This window comes from Mauremys reevesii, linkage group 3 (genome assembly GCF_016161935.1).
Source record: "Mauremys reevesii isolate NIE-2019 linkage group 3, ASM1616193v1, whole genome shotgun sequence".
Classification (NCBI taxonomy): domain Eukaryota; kingdom Metazoa; phylum Chordata; order Testudines; family Geoemydidae; genus Mauremys; species Mauremys reevesii.
Genome location: NC_052625.1, coordinates 137,156,596 through 137,174,395, shown reverse-complemented (window position 1 = coordinate 137,174,395; position 17,800 = coordinate 137,156,596). Strand labels below are relative to the sequence as shown.

Here is a 17,800-nt window from a genome sequence, read left to right as displayed (position 1 = left end):
GCTTGCTTCCTAATGCAGCGTCACAAATGGGGTTGCTTATATATACACACATTCATAAAACTGACAAACAGCAGTTTAAAAATATCTCTGTGAGAAGGGGCATATTTTATACACATACACAGATTAATGTAGTGTAAATGTGATCTCAGTACCATCCTACAACTTTTTGAATCAGTCAGGCCTTGGCTACACTTGCAAATTTGCAGCGCTGCAGCAGGGTGTGAAAACACACCCTCTCCAGTGCTGCAAATTGTGGCGCTGCAAAGCGCCAGTGTGGTCAAAGCCCCAGCGCAGCGCTGTACGTTATTCCCCACAGGGAGGTGGAGTACGGACAGCACTGGGAGAGCTCTCTCCCAGCGCTGGTGCTTTGACTACACGTAGCGCTTCAAAGCGCTGCCGCGGCTGCGCTTTGAAGTGCAAGTGTAGCCAAAGCCAAAGTCTCCCTCTTTTCAGAGTTGAGGGGCAGGAGACATTTCACTGCAGATTCAAAAATTATTAATATTTACCAATTTCAGATTGAGAGAATCCTATGCATAATTTTGTAGTTGTTTGGTTCATGGCGTAAAAGAGATGCAAATACATAATAATTTTGATTGTTCTACATGCAGCTCATTACAATCTATTTTTATGCACATTTTTCTAATAAAGGAAAAAGATTTTATATATTTAGCCACGTGGTTTCTGGATCTGAGTCACTCGCTTTTGATATTGCTAACAAATATGAGGTAGTACTTGCAGGGCACAATTTCAAAGGAGTGTCTGGACATTTAGTCACAAGACTACTGTTAACTCCAGAGGCGCTGACTTTTGCCTTCCGGGTGATTGCACCACCACAGCTGTGCCCTGAGGCCCCCCCCTGAGGCCCCGCCCCACCTCTTTTCACTCCTGCTCCGCCCCCTCCCCGAGCTTACCCTGCCCTCATGCCACCTCTTCCTGCCCCTGCTCCGCCCCCTCCCCCAGCTCTTCCTACCCGCCACCAAACAGCTGATTGACAGGGCCTGCCGAGCAGCTGATGGGTGGAGTTGGCGCCTGTGGTTAACTCTGTCCCATGACCTGAAGAAGAGCTCTGAGTAAGCTTGAAAGCTTGTGTCTCACCAACAGAAGTTGGTCCACTAAAATATATCACTTCACCCACCTTGTCTCTCTAATATCCTGGGGACCAACAACTGCAAGCAACCCTGTTCCATGTCTGTTTTTTAAAATGTTCATGTGTAAGCCTAGCCTTGAGAAGCTCATGGGATTTGGTACTTTTTTCCAAAAGCGAAATCTGGGTTGGCCCCATTTGTTTTTATAAATATGCACTAATGGTCCACCCAGAGTCCACTGGAATCAAAGAGAGTCCTTCCATTTTCTTCAGTGGGCTTTGGATCAGACCCCTGATAAACAGTTGGTTCATTGGTGCTCATTCTTGGGCTTGCAAGCCCCCTAGGAGCGAGCTCACAGCCACAATGCCCTTTCCATATTTCTGCAAGGGAGAGGGTCCCAGCCAGATGGGAAAGCAGTTAGATGGAAGAGAGGAGTAAGGAAAAGGTGAAGAACCCCTGAATTACCTGAACTCAGAGGCCAGATCACACTTGCAAATTTTGTTCTGGAGGGATATTTTACAGCCAACACACCCATTTTCACTATAGTAGGTGCACAAAGAAATGCAGGCTTGTAGGTTGGAAAACAACCAACCAGATAAAGCACTAAAGTTATAAACCCCAAACTCCATTATTTTGACACAGTCATAAATAGATGATGAATGTTAGTGAGTTCTTTCTATAAAGAGTGCATTGTTTTCGTTACTCATTTTGTCTCATCAATATCAATAGGTCTAAAACAGTGTCCCAAGTGCTTATGGTAATTATGACTTTCTTTTGGCTTGTTTGATTACAATTCCACAGTGAGATGTAGAGAGGTTGTTCAGAAAAAAATCAGTGTGAAAAAAAATCTCTGCTCCTTTTTTCCCTTCCACACTATTGTTATAGACTGAACTGAAAAAATCTATTGACATTTGTTTTTAATGTCCTGTTTTGTTTTCAACCTCTGAGGCCTGATTCTGATCTAAAACAGTCACATAATTGTCTGCAGTGATATGAATGGGTCGTTCAGGGCTGGAAGGATTTGATGAGACAGTGGAAACCGAATGGCTGGAACATTAACATCTAGAGACCAGTGGTCAAGAGGAGATTTTCCCCCACTCTCATCAAGGAACCTGAGCAAAGGCCAGAAACTGGAGAACAAAGGGGAAAGGTGTCTGGTGTCTTTGTTAAGAGCTGAGCTCACAGAGTCATACGCAGCTCTCACCTGGAGGTGACAGAGAGACAGAGAGGGACAGCTAAGGTGGATTCCACAGCAGCTTGACTGGGTGAAGCCCTGGCATTGACCAGGATGGACTATGTCTGAACTTTTCCCTTTCTATGCACTGCTAACCTAAGGACTTCCTGGTGCTGTATTCCAGTAGACTAATAAAGCTTACTCTGTGTTGGAAAGGCTGCCTGATGTCACTGCAAATACTTGCTGAGGTGCACTGATCCCCGAAGAGGGTGAAAGTCTGTGACCAGGAGTCTGTTTCAGTTGGACTTGTGGAGGGAAACCAGAGTGCTGGAGCTCCGAGGCTAAGTCTTTGAGGCATTAAACCATGGGACCTACCTTTGTTGCAACCGGGTACTGCACATCCTAAAGCCAGCTCTGTGATAGCCTTGTAAAATCAGGCACTCCGCTCTTCAGCAACGTTCACTATTACAGGGAGGGCATTGCATGTGCTGTGAATGTATACGGTGAATGGCATATTTAGTGAATTTTGTGGCTTTTATAAAAACAAGCTTATGCAAATATCATTTTTCAAGATACTGAAATTAACGCAGCTGTCATCGTTACCAGTAGCAAGACAAGGGAATGAAAACAAACAAGTCTACAGCATTTGGCCTTCTTGCTGCATACTTACCTATCTACCTAGAAAAGGCCCAGTGAGGGATCATAATATTAATATATGCTAGTTGCAAATGTAGGCCTAGGATCACTGTATTGGCCATGCTGTGCTCAGCACAAGCTGGGATGGGGGAGCTGGGCATAGGCAAATCTGACATTAAATCCTGTCATGTATGCAGTATGTGCAGTGTACATATTAATAGTATTTCACACATTTTTAGAGAAATATTTACACTTTCAATGGACAGTACACAATTCCAACAAAGCCTTTATACTGCCCCACAAAATCATGTATATTTTCACTGTAGGTACCACAGAAGCCGCTTTTAAATGAAGTTGCTTTTGCCATAGTTCATGCAGCAGGCTGAGTGCCTCATAATGGAGATTTCAGTTCCTTGTGCTGCAGCTCAATAACTCTTCAAATATCCAGATACCATGGTCACAGTCACAGAGTGTGGGTGTGCGTGCGCACAAACACATGGTATACCACGGAAAAAATCTAAAGGGAGAAACGGGATGAGATTCTAAATAATTAACAAACATTAGATTACAGATTACAAAGAAATACATTTTAAATGTGAACTATATGGGCTTTTTGCCTACCCCAGACCAGGTATAAGAGATCTCTCTATTTCTACAGTTGGTGACATCACTTGTTACCTAAAGTAGAGCTGAGAGCTGGGTTCCTTATACAACTAGAAACTAGTAGAAACAACTAGAAGATGCCAATCTATTAAGCTCAAGTTATGGCAGCTAAACAGAAGAGGATGTTACTTTAGTATACTGGCCAGTTGGGGATTTCAGATCATGAGCAGTTTTAAATTTATTTTAATTTAGCTGCTTGACTATTCAACAAGCTATTTTATATGCACATTGGAACCACCCAGGACCTGTACATCACTGACATGCTGCAGTCCTTTTTTGCTGTTCTGCTTCATCGTGGCACTGGAATGACGAATACCACTGCATTCCACAGCTACTGTAGAATTCAGTAATGAAGGGGTTAAAGCATTAACATTAATTTTTAAGAAGAGAAAGTTTTAGTTTTCTAGCTTTGTTTATTCTCTTAACTTTCACTCCAGTTCATTATCCCAGACTAATATGGCTACCTATTTTTTTCAATAAAACATTTGTTTTTTATTTGAACAGGCAAGGGGGTGGGGGACTGGCAATTTTATTTTTTAAGGTAAAGAATACATGAGGGTGAAAGGCATTGTTGTTACCCTGACTAATCTGAATTTTGTCCTCTGAGCATTGTGTGTGGGTGTATACACATTAATATTATGGTTTAAAAAATCAGGAAGGAAGAAACTTGATGCGTGGTATACTTACCTAATTTTTCTTCCTTCAGTGTTTTGTTATAAAGGGGGGTGAGGAGGGGGAAAAGCCTTTTCTTAAATCACCATACTATAATCTTCCAGATTTCCCCACCCCATCAAGTGTACCCTGTGCTTTTCAACGATCAAATAGTTTCTGTTTATTATATTTCTCCAGGAGCTTGATTCCGATGTTGACAGAGATTACTTGGCCCTTATGAGCTCTGAAAGCATTGCTAACTGCTAACATTGCTTGTTAATTTTGTGTAGCAACCCCCTGATGTTGTAGAGGGAGAACAACAGGTTATTTACTACATAGCAGATGATCATATATTAATACAGTAGATAATTAATAGGCAGCAGGTTTAAAACAAATAAAAGGAAGTTCTTTTTCACGCAGCGCACAGTCAACTTGTGGAACTCCTTACCTGAGGAGGTTGTGAAGGCTAGGACTATAACAATGTTTAAAAGGGAACTGGATAAATTCATGGTGGCTAAGTCCATAAATGGCTATTAGCCAGGATGGGTAAGAATGGTGTCCCTAGTCTCTGTTCGTCAGAGGATGGAGATGGATGGCAGGAGAGAGATCACTTGATCATTGCCTGTTAGGTTCACTCCCTCTGGGGCACCTGGCATTGGCCACTGTCGGTAGACAGATACTGGGCTAGATGGACCTTTGGTCTGACCCGGTACGGCCGTTCTTATGTTAATCTTTTTTTTTATGTAAATAGCAGATGAAATTTGAGACTGCATCTCATATATTGATATCTATGTATTCAAAAGTATCTCATACATTGCTCTATGTGTGTAATAATTCAAATGTATAGTTCCTTTTGGAATGCGAACACTGTGTTAGAAAAACTCCATCATGACATTAATATAGATAATTGCTTTTTGTGTTTGTGTTCTTTTCCCTACTTTTTAGCTAGCTGTGAGGTGGTTGGAACACAACTGCCGCTATCAGTACATGGATGAACTTCTCCAGTATGTCCGCTTTGGCCTTATGGATGTGGATACACTACATACTGTAGCCCTTTCTCATCCTCTTGTCCAAGCTAGTGAAACGGCAACAGCACTTATTAACGAGGCCTTGACATACCACCAGAGCATCTATGCACAGCCAGTTTGGCAGACCAGACGGACGAAACCTCGCTTCCAGTCGGACACTCTTTACATTATCGGTGGGAAAAAACGTGAGATCTGTAAAGTAAAAGAACTCCGGTACTTCAATCCAGTAGATCAGGAGAATGTTCATATAGCGGGGATTGCAAACTGGAGTGAACTGGCTCCCATGCCTGTTGGGAGAAGTCATCACTGTGTAGCTGTCATGGGAGACTTTCTCTTTGTAGCTGGTGGAGAGGTTGAGCATGCCACAGGCCGCACTTGTGCGGTAAGGACTGCCTGTCGGTATGACCCCCGTAGTAACTCTTGGGCTGAGTTAGCTCCAATGAAGAACTGCCGGGAACATTTTGTATTGGGAGCTGTGGATGAGAACCTCTATGCGGTAGGGGGACGAAATGAACTGCGTCAAGTTTTGCCTACAGTCGAGCGGTATTGTCCCAAGAAGAACAAGTGGGCCTTTGTTCAGTCCTTTGACAGATCCCTTTCATGTCATGCAGGATCTGTGGTGGATGGACTTCTTTGGATATCAGGTAGAAAACGTTTCACACAATTTGAGGTACTAACAAAATACCAAATTATTGTCATGAATTAAACCAATAAGTTTACTTTGGCTTACATGTCTGGAAAGGTCGGGCTGAGCCTTTATTTTAGAACAGTGATACTCAGACTGATGCTCCCAAGCTGCAAGAGGCTCTTTACTGTGTTTCCTGTGGCTCTTTGCAGCACATGATATTAAAACACTGTGTGACTGAATTATTAACCAATCGGAATGTTTTTACTATGTTATTAACCAATTGTAGTTGATAAAATAATGATATTTGGTCAGTCATTTTGCTCTGAGAATAATGTATATACTATATAATATGAATAAATGAAACAATGAATTCACACTACGGTGTCTCTTTTGGGTAATGTTGATTGCTAATTTGGCACCTGAACCACTGAAATCTGAGTATCACTATTTTAGAATAATTTAATATGGATACATAAAACCACTGGATAATGAGAGAAGCAGCAGAATGCTCATACAAGTATGAGAAGAGTAGCCGTGTTAGTCTGTATCCACAAAGACAATGAGTATAAATCTCTTAGTCTTTAAGGTGCCACCAGAATGCTCATACAGTACTTTTTTCTTTATTAAATATGTCCTGCTTCAAAGTTGCGTACCATATGTGGTACCTCCAATCACGATCACAGTGATCAAAATGAGCATCTATTTGCTGACAGATACAAGATTAAAAATGCTGCATATTCACTTAAAAAAACAAACAAAAAACAAACAAAAAAACAGCCTCTGTATCCATGCTGTGATCAAGTGTCAGTAAACAGGATAACCTGGGTAATTATAGGCATCAGTCTGACACTGATCCCAGGCAAGATAATGGAGCTGATTCTACAGGACTCGATTAATAAAGAATCAAAGGAGATTAATATAATTAATTCCTAGCAACATGAGTTTATGGAAAATAGAACCTGTCCAACTACTTTGATATTATTTTTTTTGACGCGTTACAAGTTTGGCTGATAAAGGTGGTAGTGTTGATGTAAAATATACTTAGTCATCCATAAGGTGTTTGAATTGCTATTGCATAACATTTTGATTTTAAAAAAAACAAACAAAAAAAGAAAACTAGAATAATATAAAAGTAATATGGCACACGTTAAATAGAAATCAGGAGTCATCATCAAGCGGATGTGTTTCCAGCAGGATCTCACAGGGATCTGTTCTTGGCCCTATGCTATTTAACATTTTTATCAATCACCTGGTAGAAAACATAAAATAATCGATTAAAGTTTGCAAATGACACAAAATTTGGGGGAGTGGTAAATAATGAAGAGAACAGGTCATTGAAACAGAGTAATGTGGATTGCTTGGTAAGCTGGGCAAAAGCAAACTATGTGTGTTTTAATACAGGCAAATGTATACATCTAGGAACAAAGAATATGGAACATATTTACAGGATGGGGGATACTATACTGGGGAGCTGTGACTGAAAAAGATTTGAGGGTTGTGGTGTATAATCTATTGAACTTGAGTTCCCAGTGCGATGCTGTGGCCAAAACAACTAATGCAGTCTTTCTATGCATAAACAGTTCCCTTGCATAGGAGTAGAGAGGTTATTTTACCCCTGTCTTTGGCACTGATGTGCCCAGTGCTGGAATACTGTGTCCAGTTCGGGTGCCCATAATTCAAGAAGGATGTTGAAAACTGGGGAGGGTTCAGGACAAGATCCATGACTGCCTTATAGTGGCAGACTCAAGGAGCTCAACCTATTTAGCTTAACAAAGAAAAGGTTAAGGGGTGAGTTGAATACAGTCTAAAAGTACCTAAATGGGAAACAGATATTTAATAATGGGCTCTTCAGTCTAGCAGAGAAAGGTGTAACATGATCCGATGGTTGGAAATTGAAGCTAGACAAATTCAGACGGGAGATAAGGTGTAAACTTTTAACAGTGAGAGCAATTACCTACTGGAACAATTTCCCAAAGGTTGTGGTGAATTCTCCATCATTCACAATTTTAACATCAAGATTGGATGTTTTTCTGAAAGATCTGCTCTAGGAATTATTTTGGGGAAGTTCTATGACCCGTGTTATAGAGGAGATCAGACTAGATCACAGTGGTCCCTGCTTGCCTGGGAATCTATGAGTCTCAATTTTATGATCCAAATTGATGAAAGTAAAACATTTCAATTTTCAAACTAGCACACCATTCTTAACTCGGTCCAATATACATTATTTTATCCATTCACAGTGGTGTGAGTTAAGGACGAAGTGTAATCAACTTTCATATTGATTTTCCTGACATTAGTTACTTTGCAAATTTAAGGGTGTTTACATAGGCTTTCTGAAAAATATTGCTATTTATTCAGAAATAGGTCATGGAAGGTTATAAAGTGTGTAATATTCAGGGAAGTAAAGAATAAGCTGGTCCAGTTTTCACATAAGGCATCCATTTATTGCCATCCTTCACCCTAGAAGTGTATGTATTATAGAGTGCTCTGAGATCCCTCAGGAGAGAAGGTGCTCTGTGAATGCAACATTGTTATGTATTTATGTCTCAATCCTGCAGTTTAACCCTCTTGGGCAAGTCAATGAGGTCAACTGTGTGGGTGCAGCAGTCTGCCTACGTAGATCATAATGTCAAAGGCCCCCATCCTGCATTAAGAAAGAAAGAAAAAACATGGGAAGCAGTTATAGCAGGTGGCCAGTATATGTACATACATACTCATGAACATTATATATAAAGGGGCTGGAGATAGAGGCATCATAGGATGTCAGAGATCATGGAAGAACAGTGTGCAGCACTTAATAGTGCAACATCTTACTGTTGTAAGTTACAAACTTCTGATCTGCCAGTTGTGATTTATGTGTGGTAAGCCCTGGTGCTGTTCCAGACGTAGTATCAGTATAGGCAGGTATGACATGCTCCCTCTCCGCCCTTCGTTATTTCTTCCCACAGTTTACGTTTCTGATGGCTTCCAAAACTGGCCACACTAGGTTTAGTGGGAGAATATGTTTACCCAGGCTTGTGTAGAAATAAGAGCTAGACCCATTTGAAGGTGTACCTTACCCATTGCATACAACAGTGAATATCCAATTCAGAATTTAGCTGAACTCTGGAGCAGTTAAAAGCAATGTTTAAGCCATCAGGATATACAAAGTAAAGGAAAATAGATAATTACGCTGAAGCATTTTGAAGACCGTTAATGTGCCCAATAGACTAGATTAAATATGTATTTATATCTTTCAATAAAATCCTTATTTATTTAATGTACTAGTGTAGTAGAGTGTTTAAATATATGTGTAAAATACATTAATCAGACTGTAGAATAGCCTTCCAAGAAATCTGGTGGATGCCCCATTGCTTGAGTAATTGAAAATTGGACAGAGCAACAGAAAATATATGGGATCAGATCATGCCATCTGTATTTGATATTGGTATCGGTGGAGTTTCTGCTGCAAAATGGATGGTACAGTAAGGAGCAAGGTACTGGCAGAAGGATGAACTAGATAGGTCTTCTCTTTTATATCTAATTTCTGTCTTTATGAGATTTGCTAGATTATGACGTTTTATTATGAATTACTAAAGCATATGATACAAATTCATTTAGTATTGTATTGATCTGTGTTATGGACAGGCAAGATAAGTGGGCCATGTACATTGAAAATATTAGTATTTTTGAAGGTAGTGTATAGATACTGTCCATAACTTTAGTCAGTTTTCTATCATGAATTAGTCTCTCAGGGCCAGATAATAGTGCTCACTGCGTAGATGCAGAAGGAGTGGGAGGATAATGCAGAGAACATATTTTGCTATTCCAAAATATTAGTACTTGCTGTTTGAAAAATCTACTTTCCAATAGTCAGTAGTAAGCTTTCAGAGCAAGTGCAATCAGCTACTGCAGAATGGCCAAAAACTTCAAATGTAGGTGCCTAAAACTAGGTGATTAAATAAGTTGTCTGGTTTTCAGAGATGCTAAGTAGCCGCTTCTCCTGTTCACTTCTATGGCAGTTGTGGGTGCTCAGCACCCGTGGAAATCAGGCCATTTCTATTTAGTTGCCTGGGTATCTAAATCCATACATAGCTTCAGGCACAAAGGCCCAGATATCCAGGATATTTAGGTGCCTAACTCCCATGGGAGTCACCTTTAAATATTTGGGCCTAAATTTGAAAATTTTGGCTAGCATAAGCTTTTCTTAAAAATTGCATTAAAATAAATTTTAATGACGCTTATGTATCTAGACCCTATGATTGCCAATAGAATCTTTCAAACATGAACAGAGTGCAAACCATTGTAGTTCTGTTTACTTGTCTTGCAGGCAGGGCACTTTGGTGCCTTTGTTGCTGCCCATTGCCTTTCCAGGTGCAACTGATTGAAATCTGAGCAGAGACTCCTGGGATTTCATTGCTACTATTCAAAACCTTGGTCAATTTTTTTCTGCTGCTTTAGGGAAAAATATGAGCAGCAGCTAGGGTTGCCTACTTTCTAATCGCACAAAACTAAACATCTTGCCCCACCCCCTGCCCTGAGGCCCTGCCCTTTCTCCTAGGCCCTGCCCCCTGTTCATTCCATCCTCCCCCCTCCTTCAATCGCTTGTTCTCCCCCAACCTCACTCACTTTCCCTGGGTTGGGGCAGGGGGTTGGGGTGCAGGAGGGGATGAGGGCTGCCTCTGTGGGTGTGGGCTCTTGCGTGGGGTCGGGGATAAGGGGTTTGGAGTGCAGGAGGGGCTCTGGGCTGGGGCCAAGGGGTTCGGCGTGCAGGAGGGGGTGAGGGCTCTGGACTCTTGGGTGGGGCCAGGGATGAGGAGTTTGGGGTTCAGGAGGGGGCTTAGGGCTGGGGCAGGGAGTTGGGGTGCAGGAGGGGATTTGGAGTGTGGCTCTGGCCAGGAGGTGCTTACCTCAGGTGGTTCCTGGAAGCGGCCAGCATGTCTGACTCCTAGGCGGAGGGGCCAGGGGGATCTGCACACTGCAGGCGCTACCCCCACAGCTCCCATTGGCCGCGGTTCCTGGCACACAACTGGAAGAGAAGAGGGTGATTACTTCCTGAAAATAGTGGAGTGTACCTTGGGGTACATTTCATGAATACTGTATATTCCATGGACTTGCTGGAATAAATGCACATGGGAGCTCTTTGCCAACATGTGGTTTTACACCTCTCCCGGCCAACTCAGATTCAAATACAATGGGTTTGTGATACTTTCTCTGGGACTTTGATTGTATTACATTCCCCCTGTCATGTGATGGTTTTTGCACCTAGGACATATTTATTATGGATAATATTCTGCACTTGGGATCTGATTTTACAAGCCTTGTTAAGGCAAAAAACCAAAAACCCACACTCATTTCTGAGGCTTGCTTGAGTAAGGGCTGCAGGATGTAGTTATTCAATACAATTTACAAATCATTTCATGGTCTACAGGGGAACCAAGTGTCTTCCCCATGTAGGCTAAGTCAGTGAAAGAGTGAGGGAAAGTAGTTCTGTGGCAAGCCTCTCGCCTTCTCCAGAAACTTCTTTGTGTAGGTGGGCACCTGAGATCTGAATTGTGTGGTTAGGATTTTTGGGTGGCTTGAGCTGGGAAGTACTTGCTGTATTGCACCACTCCTCTGGCTGGCCTGGCATGGATTTCCACTTCGAAATCTGCGCAGGAGTTAGACAATATTGATGAATGCAGTATAAGGACCTTGACAGGTGTATGGCATTAATGCTGGTTGGACCCCCACCCTTTCACCTTCTATCACCTTCAGAAGGAAGATCTGGGCATTGTGCTGTCATGGGGAGGCCCCTAGGGAGGAAGGCCTCTCCTCACTGAAGCTTTGGGTCCCAAAATCAAATCACTTCTGTCACAGTGCAATGAATTTAATGTACTATTATTATTTAGTGTCTGATATTTGGGAAATGCTGGCTGGACTTCCCAAACTGTAAATTTTGTAGTAATTTACACCCAGACTTTCTTCTCACATAAGCCAGCTACTACAGTATAATTGCTATGGCTTGACACGAATTTAATATGAATTTTGTTTTTAAATGTATCTCTATAGAGATATTATCACTTGTGCATACCTGTATCTTGGGGAGAATAATGAAGAAAAGTTTTAAGAAATTCCATTTTTTATGAGGGAAAGCAGCTATCCTTATTGGTACCATTTAAACTTTTATTTCTCCCTATTGTGTATTTTTAAGAGACATTTTCTTTTTTTCCCCTTTCTCTCCCCCTTCCTTTTTGCCTTGAGTATTTTTAGAGCAGTAGTCCAAGAGGACACTTTCAGACTTGTTAAACTGGAATTTTGGCAGAAAATTTAAAATTTTCACTATAGCACTTCAAAGTTAGGAGAAACTTGGTTTTGAAAACTGATGCTGATATAAGATGGCATATTTAATGACAGATGTATCTAAAGAAAGCTGTTAAGATGCAGATTATCCCCCTGGGGAGGGGAGATCAAAACTGCCAATCTATAAAATATACTTGTTAGGGGAAGGCATGGAATCTATCTATGCAAGCACTTTGATTGCAGGGGACAGTGTAGCAGCATGTGGCATCATAACCTAAGAGCAGACAAATCAGCTTGATGACTTTCAAAGCCAAGAATACTGCTGGAGGCAAGGGTACTCCAGTCTAGAAGAAATTAAAACATATAGAGACTGTTATTAATTCCATATCTATTTTTGTGTAGTCAAATCTGTATGCAAATCCTTAGCATCTCATTTTGGCAGATTAATCTAAAAGTGAAGAGCAGCATGTGAAACGAATGTAATGATAAAACACCACCGATGAGTAGTATTGCAGGAAAAAATGTAGGCTGTGTACAGTACTTGGTATGAGGGGCTTTTTATGGGGAACAGAAATGGTTTTAATTTCTTTGATTATTTATGAATTATTTTACTAGGAAGCAACCCCTACACCAAACAAAACAAAAACAAAACGGTTTCCAGGCTTTTCTTTCCTAAGAGTGACTTGGTAAGAGGCCCAGCATCATGTTTCTGATATACCTCCTGTAGTTTAACATTTAGAGGGAATCAGCAAAATAACTGATTTTTATGTTTCAAAATAGTAATCTGACATCTCATTTCTAGATATTACTGTACAAGAGAAAAGAAATATGCAAAAGAAATTGAATTACAAAACAAAGATTAGAAAAAAAGATCATTGTGTAGCTATATGTACAGTTGACAGTATACAAGGATGTACAACAACACAGAGCTACATAATGTATCCTGAGGTTAGGAAGGGGAATAATGAGAACTTGCCTATGCATATTGTTGCATATGTAATCTATGGAGGTTGTGACAGTAAATAGCAACATCGTAGCAGGGTGGAAATATTTTGAAAGAACACCCTGTGTCTGGCTTGTCTGTTTAGATTGCAAACTCTTCAGAGCAAGTACCACATGTTACTACATGCATATACAGTGCCTAGCACAATGGGATTGGCACCTCAAGACATGGCTGTAATATAAATAGTCGGTGTTATCACCAAGCAGTAAAGGGCAATTTGTTTTAATAGATTTGTCCTTAGTTTCTCCTAGATGTGTAAAAATGTCAGGAACTGCAAGACATTGAATGGGAGGCTTTTCCTATTAATTGGTTGTATTACTGACATTGCAGGACGTAGCTTGCTTTTTAACATGACCAGGTGTAATATTGTTGCGGTCAGTATTCCAGACCATAGGATGTGGTATAATAAATATTGACTTTTGCTTAGGTGAATTTCAAGATTTATTAACCCAGGAGATTAAAACATAATCATGGCAGGGCGCGATGAAATCTTGAGGTTAACCAAATTATGGAGACAATATAGATGTTGTTACAAAGTTTCTAAGTATCAACGTACAAAATATCTGGAAATTGCTCTATTTTGGACATTACCTTTTAAGTATTACATTTAAAAAAATTTAAAGAGAAGATGAGGTTAGAGGAGCCCGAAAGCAGATCTTGGTAAATGATTTTTTAAAGGTAACAGTGAGCTCTGCCCATAGGAAGACACATGGTCAGATCCTGGGCCCCATTAAGGTAACTTTGTGTCACCGGAGTGCTACAAAGAGCAATTGAGGATTACTCCTGCATGGGAGAATTCTCTGGACAGTTCTCCTGGCCACTATCTCAACCCTAGGGTCATTTCAGGGGTTGGCTGGGGACTAGAGGAGGCAGAGCTGAAGCGCAATGTGTGATTGGCCCCTTGGGACTAGTTTAGCCAACATAAATTAGAGCAGGTCTGTGACTGCTGTGACTTGCACTGAAGGCTGATCTACCCCACCCTCCCACTAAGCCAAAAATCAGTTTAGAGACCACTTTGTCCTCTCCATGCTCTGCACAGTTGAGGATTGTCGCTGACACAAAGAATTTCCTAAGGCTCTGATGCTGCAATCCAGTCTTCGTGGTGTTCCAATGATGTTAGTGTGTGCAGGGCTTCACCTGTGTGGATCAGATTACAGCATCGGGGCCTATGAGGGCAAACATTTAAAACTAAGAGAGCACAGAGTGATCATATATCAAATCATTAATGTGAAGCATCAATTTGGGCCAGATAAACTATCCTGGGCATTTTGAAGGTGCCTTTCATCTTTGTTTGTAAATTATATTGACAGCTAAGCAGCCAGGATGTAGTATTTGGGTATGCTTCTTGGCAAAGGTTAATGGTGTTTCAGACTTAACCATTGTTGAAGGAGCCCACAGCATACATATGCTAGTTATTCCCATGGCTACTTCCATGAACAAGATATTCTCTTCATATATGCAAATCGCATTTTGTTTTTCTTTCAGAATTATATGTGAAAGTGATTGTTGTTCTAAGATTCAGCACAATGTTTCTAAATGAAAATGATGCCCCATAGTGCCATTCCTGTTTGGTTACAGCTCTAATCCCCACCTCCAACTCCTAAATTTTCTCCTGTCCTGTGTTTTCCTCCATAGGTCCTCTCTTCTCTTTGACTGCCTCTTAGATTGCATACTCCTTGAACCAGGGACAGTCTAGTCATTTCGCCTCTCTGTGCCTCGATTTTTCCATCTGTAAAATGGGGATAATGATATTTACCTCTTTCATAAAGCACTTTGAGATCTATTGACTAAAAGTGCTATATAAATGCTAGGGATTATTATTATTATATGTATCTTTATGTCTTGAACAGGGTTGAGCACATAGAATCACAGAAATGTAGGGCTGGGAGGGACCTTGAGGAGGGCATCTAGTTCAGCCCCTGGCATTGAGGCAGGACCAAGTAAACCTGGGTCACCTGTGCCAGGTGATTGTCTAACAAACCTATTCTTGTCTAAGCCTCCAATGACGGTGATTCCATAAACTCCCATGGAAGCCTATTCCAGAATTTAACTATCCTTATAGTTAGAAAGATTGTTCTAATATCTAACCTAAATCTCCCTTGCTGCAGATTAAGCTGATTACTCCTTGTCCTGCTTTCAGTGGACATGGAGAACAATTGAACCATGCTCTTTATAATAGTCCTTAGCACATTTGAAGACTGGTCAGTGTACTAAACAAATAGTATTGTTGTACCATGTTTTAGCCCAAGGTATTAGCTTTACAGAGAGAGATCAATTGTTTTATTTGTTTGTTTTTGTTTTGCCTTGTATTCTGGCAACATGGATCAGCTGTGCAAGTTATTAACTAGATCAAAAGGTCTAACTGTATGAAAGTAAAACTGGTAATAAGTAATATAATTATGTCGTAGATTTAATACTGTGGTATATAAAATTATAGTCCTAAATGTGATTGATTTGCTTTACTAAGATCTTGGTCCTTTTTGGTACTCATTAAACTATTTTAACCCATGTAAAATCTCTTGTAGGAGGAGTAACAAATACTGCACAATACCAGAACAGGCTAATGGTTTATGATCCTAAGCAGGTGAGTCTCTGTGTTGTAAGTTTTGCTTATACGTTTGCATGAACAAGGTATGTAACAAATGTATATTAAAGAATACTGGCATTTCAAACATACTGCCAATTCAAATAGCTAGTGTTTTATACCTGCTTTCCCCTGTTGTAAATGAGTGTGCATGTACAGAGTAACAGAGGATAAGGGCCACTGTTTAAAAAATAATACTCCTTAACTGGGTTACTAGAAGCATTTTAGATTAGCAACACTGAAAACATGTTAAAAATCTACTGTATTTATCACCATTTATTCTGCTGCTTTGCTTTTTGCAAACCACTAGCCTTGGACAATGCAAATAAACTAGTCAGTTTCACATACTGGTTCTCCAATGGTAGCCCAGTGTTGCGATATTTGTGCTCCACATGCCGCAGGGAAATGTGTAAAACCAAACAAAAGTGTTTTCATGAACATGAAACTGTTTCTATTAATGTTAGGGTTTGTAAAATTTTCATTTACCACAAAAACATAATTTTGGACCTACACTGCCCATCAGTGATCTGTTAAATTGATTTATTACAAAGCAGTTGATTTAAAAAAAAAAAAAGAGAGAGAAAGAAATCTGACCATTTTTGATATTGCTAATGTGCCTATCACTTTATTATCTGAGCACCAAAAATATCTTTTAGGAATTTGGTCATACATTATGTATGTGTTTTGATTAGGTTAAAATTCTCCAGTAACAACTTCAGAGCACTGGGACATGGTAATATGTCCTTTCCTCCTGTATTAGGGAAACAAACACCCTAATCCTACAGTCACATCAGCATGGGTGGACTCTTATGCCCCTATAGAAGGATATTGACTTCTGATTGCTGGATAGGGGCTTTGAGTTTTATATTTAAAGCCAAATTCTGCCAACAGATACTTACGTGTGACTCCCATTGATTTTATGGGGAGCATTACGTCTGTATCCAAGAGCAGAATTCGGCTATAGGAATCACAGTTAACAATTTCTTTTAAAGGGCACAATATGTTGTTATTGATTATACAAACAGAGGTTCTGTTATAAATCTATGCCCATACTGATCACAGGCTACAGTCTTATTTTGCTTGTGATTTGGGCATCATACTTCTATTCATTGCCTCCTTTTTGTGTTGTGTATGCTTTGCCTAGATTCCTTAGTTGCTCAGGTAGTTTCAGCAGTTGCACACTAAAATATCTGTGGCTTGGCTACTTCAGGATAAATTGCTAATTGCAGGAGGGCAAGTCTGAAACACAAACAGTTAAAGAGGAAGAATGTGTTAGCATTCTTTAAATGAGGTCTGCTTCATGTTTGTACACACATGCTCTTTTTAAAAATTCTGCTGGCATATTGTTTACGGTGGGTACTGAAAAACATCACATCTGCTTGCATCTTGCACAGAATCTCAATAACTCTATCATTCAGCAGTAGTGCTTGTTTCTGTGGTAGGCCTTTGTGGAGAGTCGATAATGCCTGCCATCTGCCACAGAGCACACAGCTACCTGCCAACAAGCAGGCTGGGGTGACCTCTGCTTCCCCACCACTGATTAGTATTCACACGCTGGCTTATTAGGAATGACCCCACCAGGCCTCTCTGTTTCTTTGCCTTTGCAGTGCTTGGCGGCTCACCTGGCAGGCACTGCAGTGGAGGAAGCTAAAGATATAATCAGGGGATGCAGGCAGGCTTTGCAAAGCAGATGGTGTCTATAGTCTTGTGTCAAGGGACTGAACTGCTAATGCAAAAATTAATTCCTAATATTCAAATATTATATATTGTAATGTATAGCTATATACTGTGGAGGCCACTGTCAGAGGCTATTGAGTTACCAAGTTACAGGGTATTTAATATAAGAAATTACCCCACAGACTAAATGTTGTAACTTCCCTCACCAATAAATTAGACTTTTTGTAGCAGATTGTTTGACCGTTAAAGGTAGCTGGAGCAGTTGTTTTCTGACTCTTAAAGTTTCATGTCTTTTTACCCTTAAAAAAGTAGTAAAACTCCTGCAGTGCCTCCTTCCTGGTTAATACAGATTCAAAAACATTTTTCTTATATAAATGATTAAATCAAAATATGGAGGGATAAAGAAAACA

At 40.4% G+C, this 17,800-nt stretch overlaps 1 protein-coding gene across 9 annotated transcripts in view; it reads left to right on the top strand.

Moving 5' to 3' along the window:
- Positions 1-17,800, top strand: part of KLHL32 (kelch like family member 32) — a 200,927-nt gene that overhangs the window by 150,123 nt on the left and 33,004 nt on the right. For 6 of the 9 annotated variants that reach the window (XR_005596142.1, XM_039530196.1, XM_039530198.1 and 3 more), the window contains 2 exons: positions 5,155-5,881; positions 15,655-15,713. Coding sequence is in view for 6 of the 9 variants with exons in the window: in XM_039530196.1 (XP_039386130.1) it covers positions 5,155-5,881; positions 15,655-15,713 (786 nt within the window). In the remaining 3 variants the exon portion in view is untranslated. Of the gene's footprint in view, positions 1-2,073; positions 2,621-5,154; positions 5,908-15,654; positions 15,714-17,800 lie in introns of those variants that run through there. The other 3 variants (XR_005596143.1, XR_005596144.1, XM_039530202.1) reach the window with 3 other exon arrangements.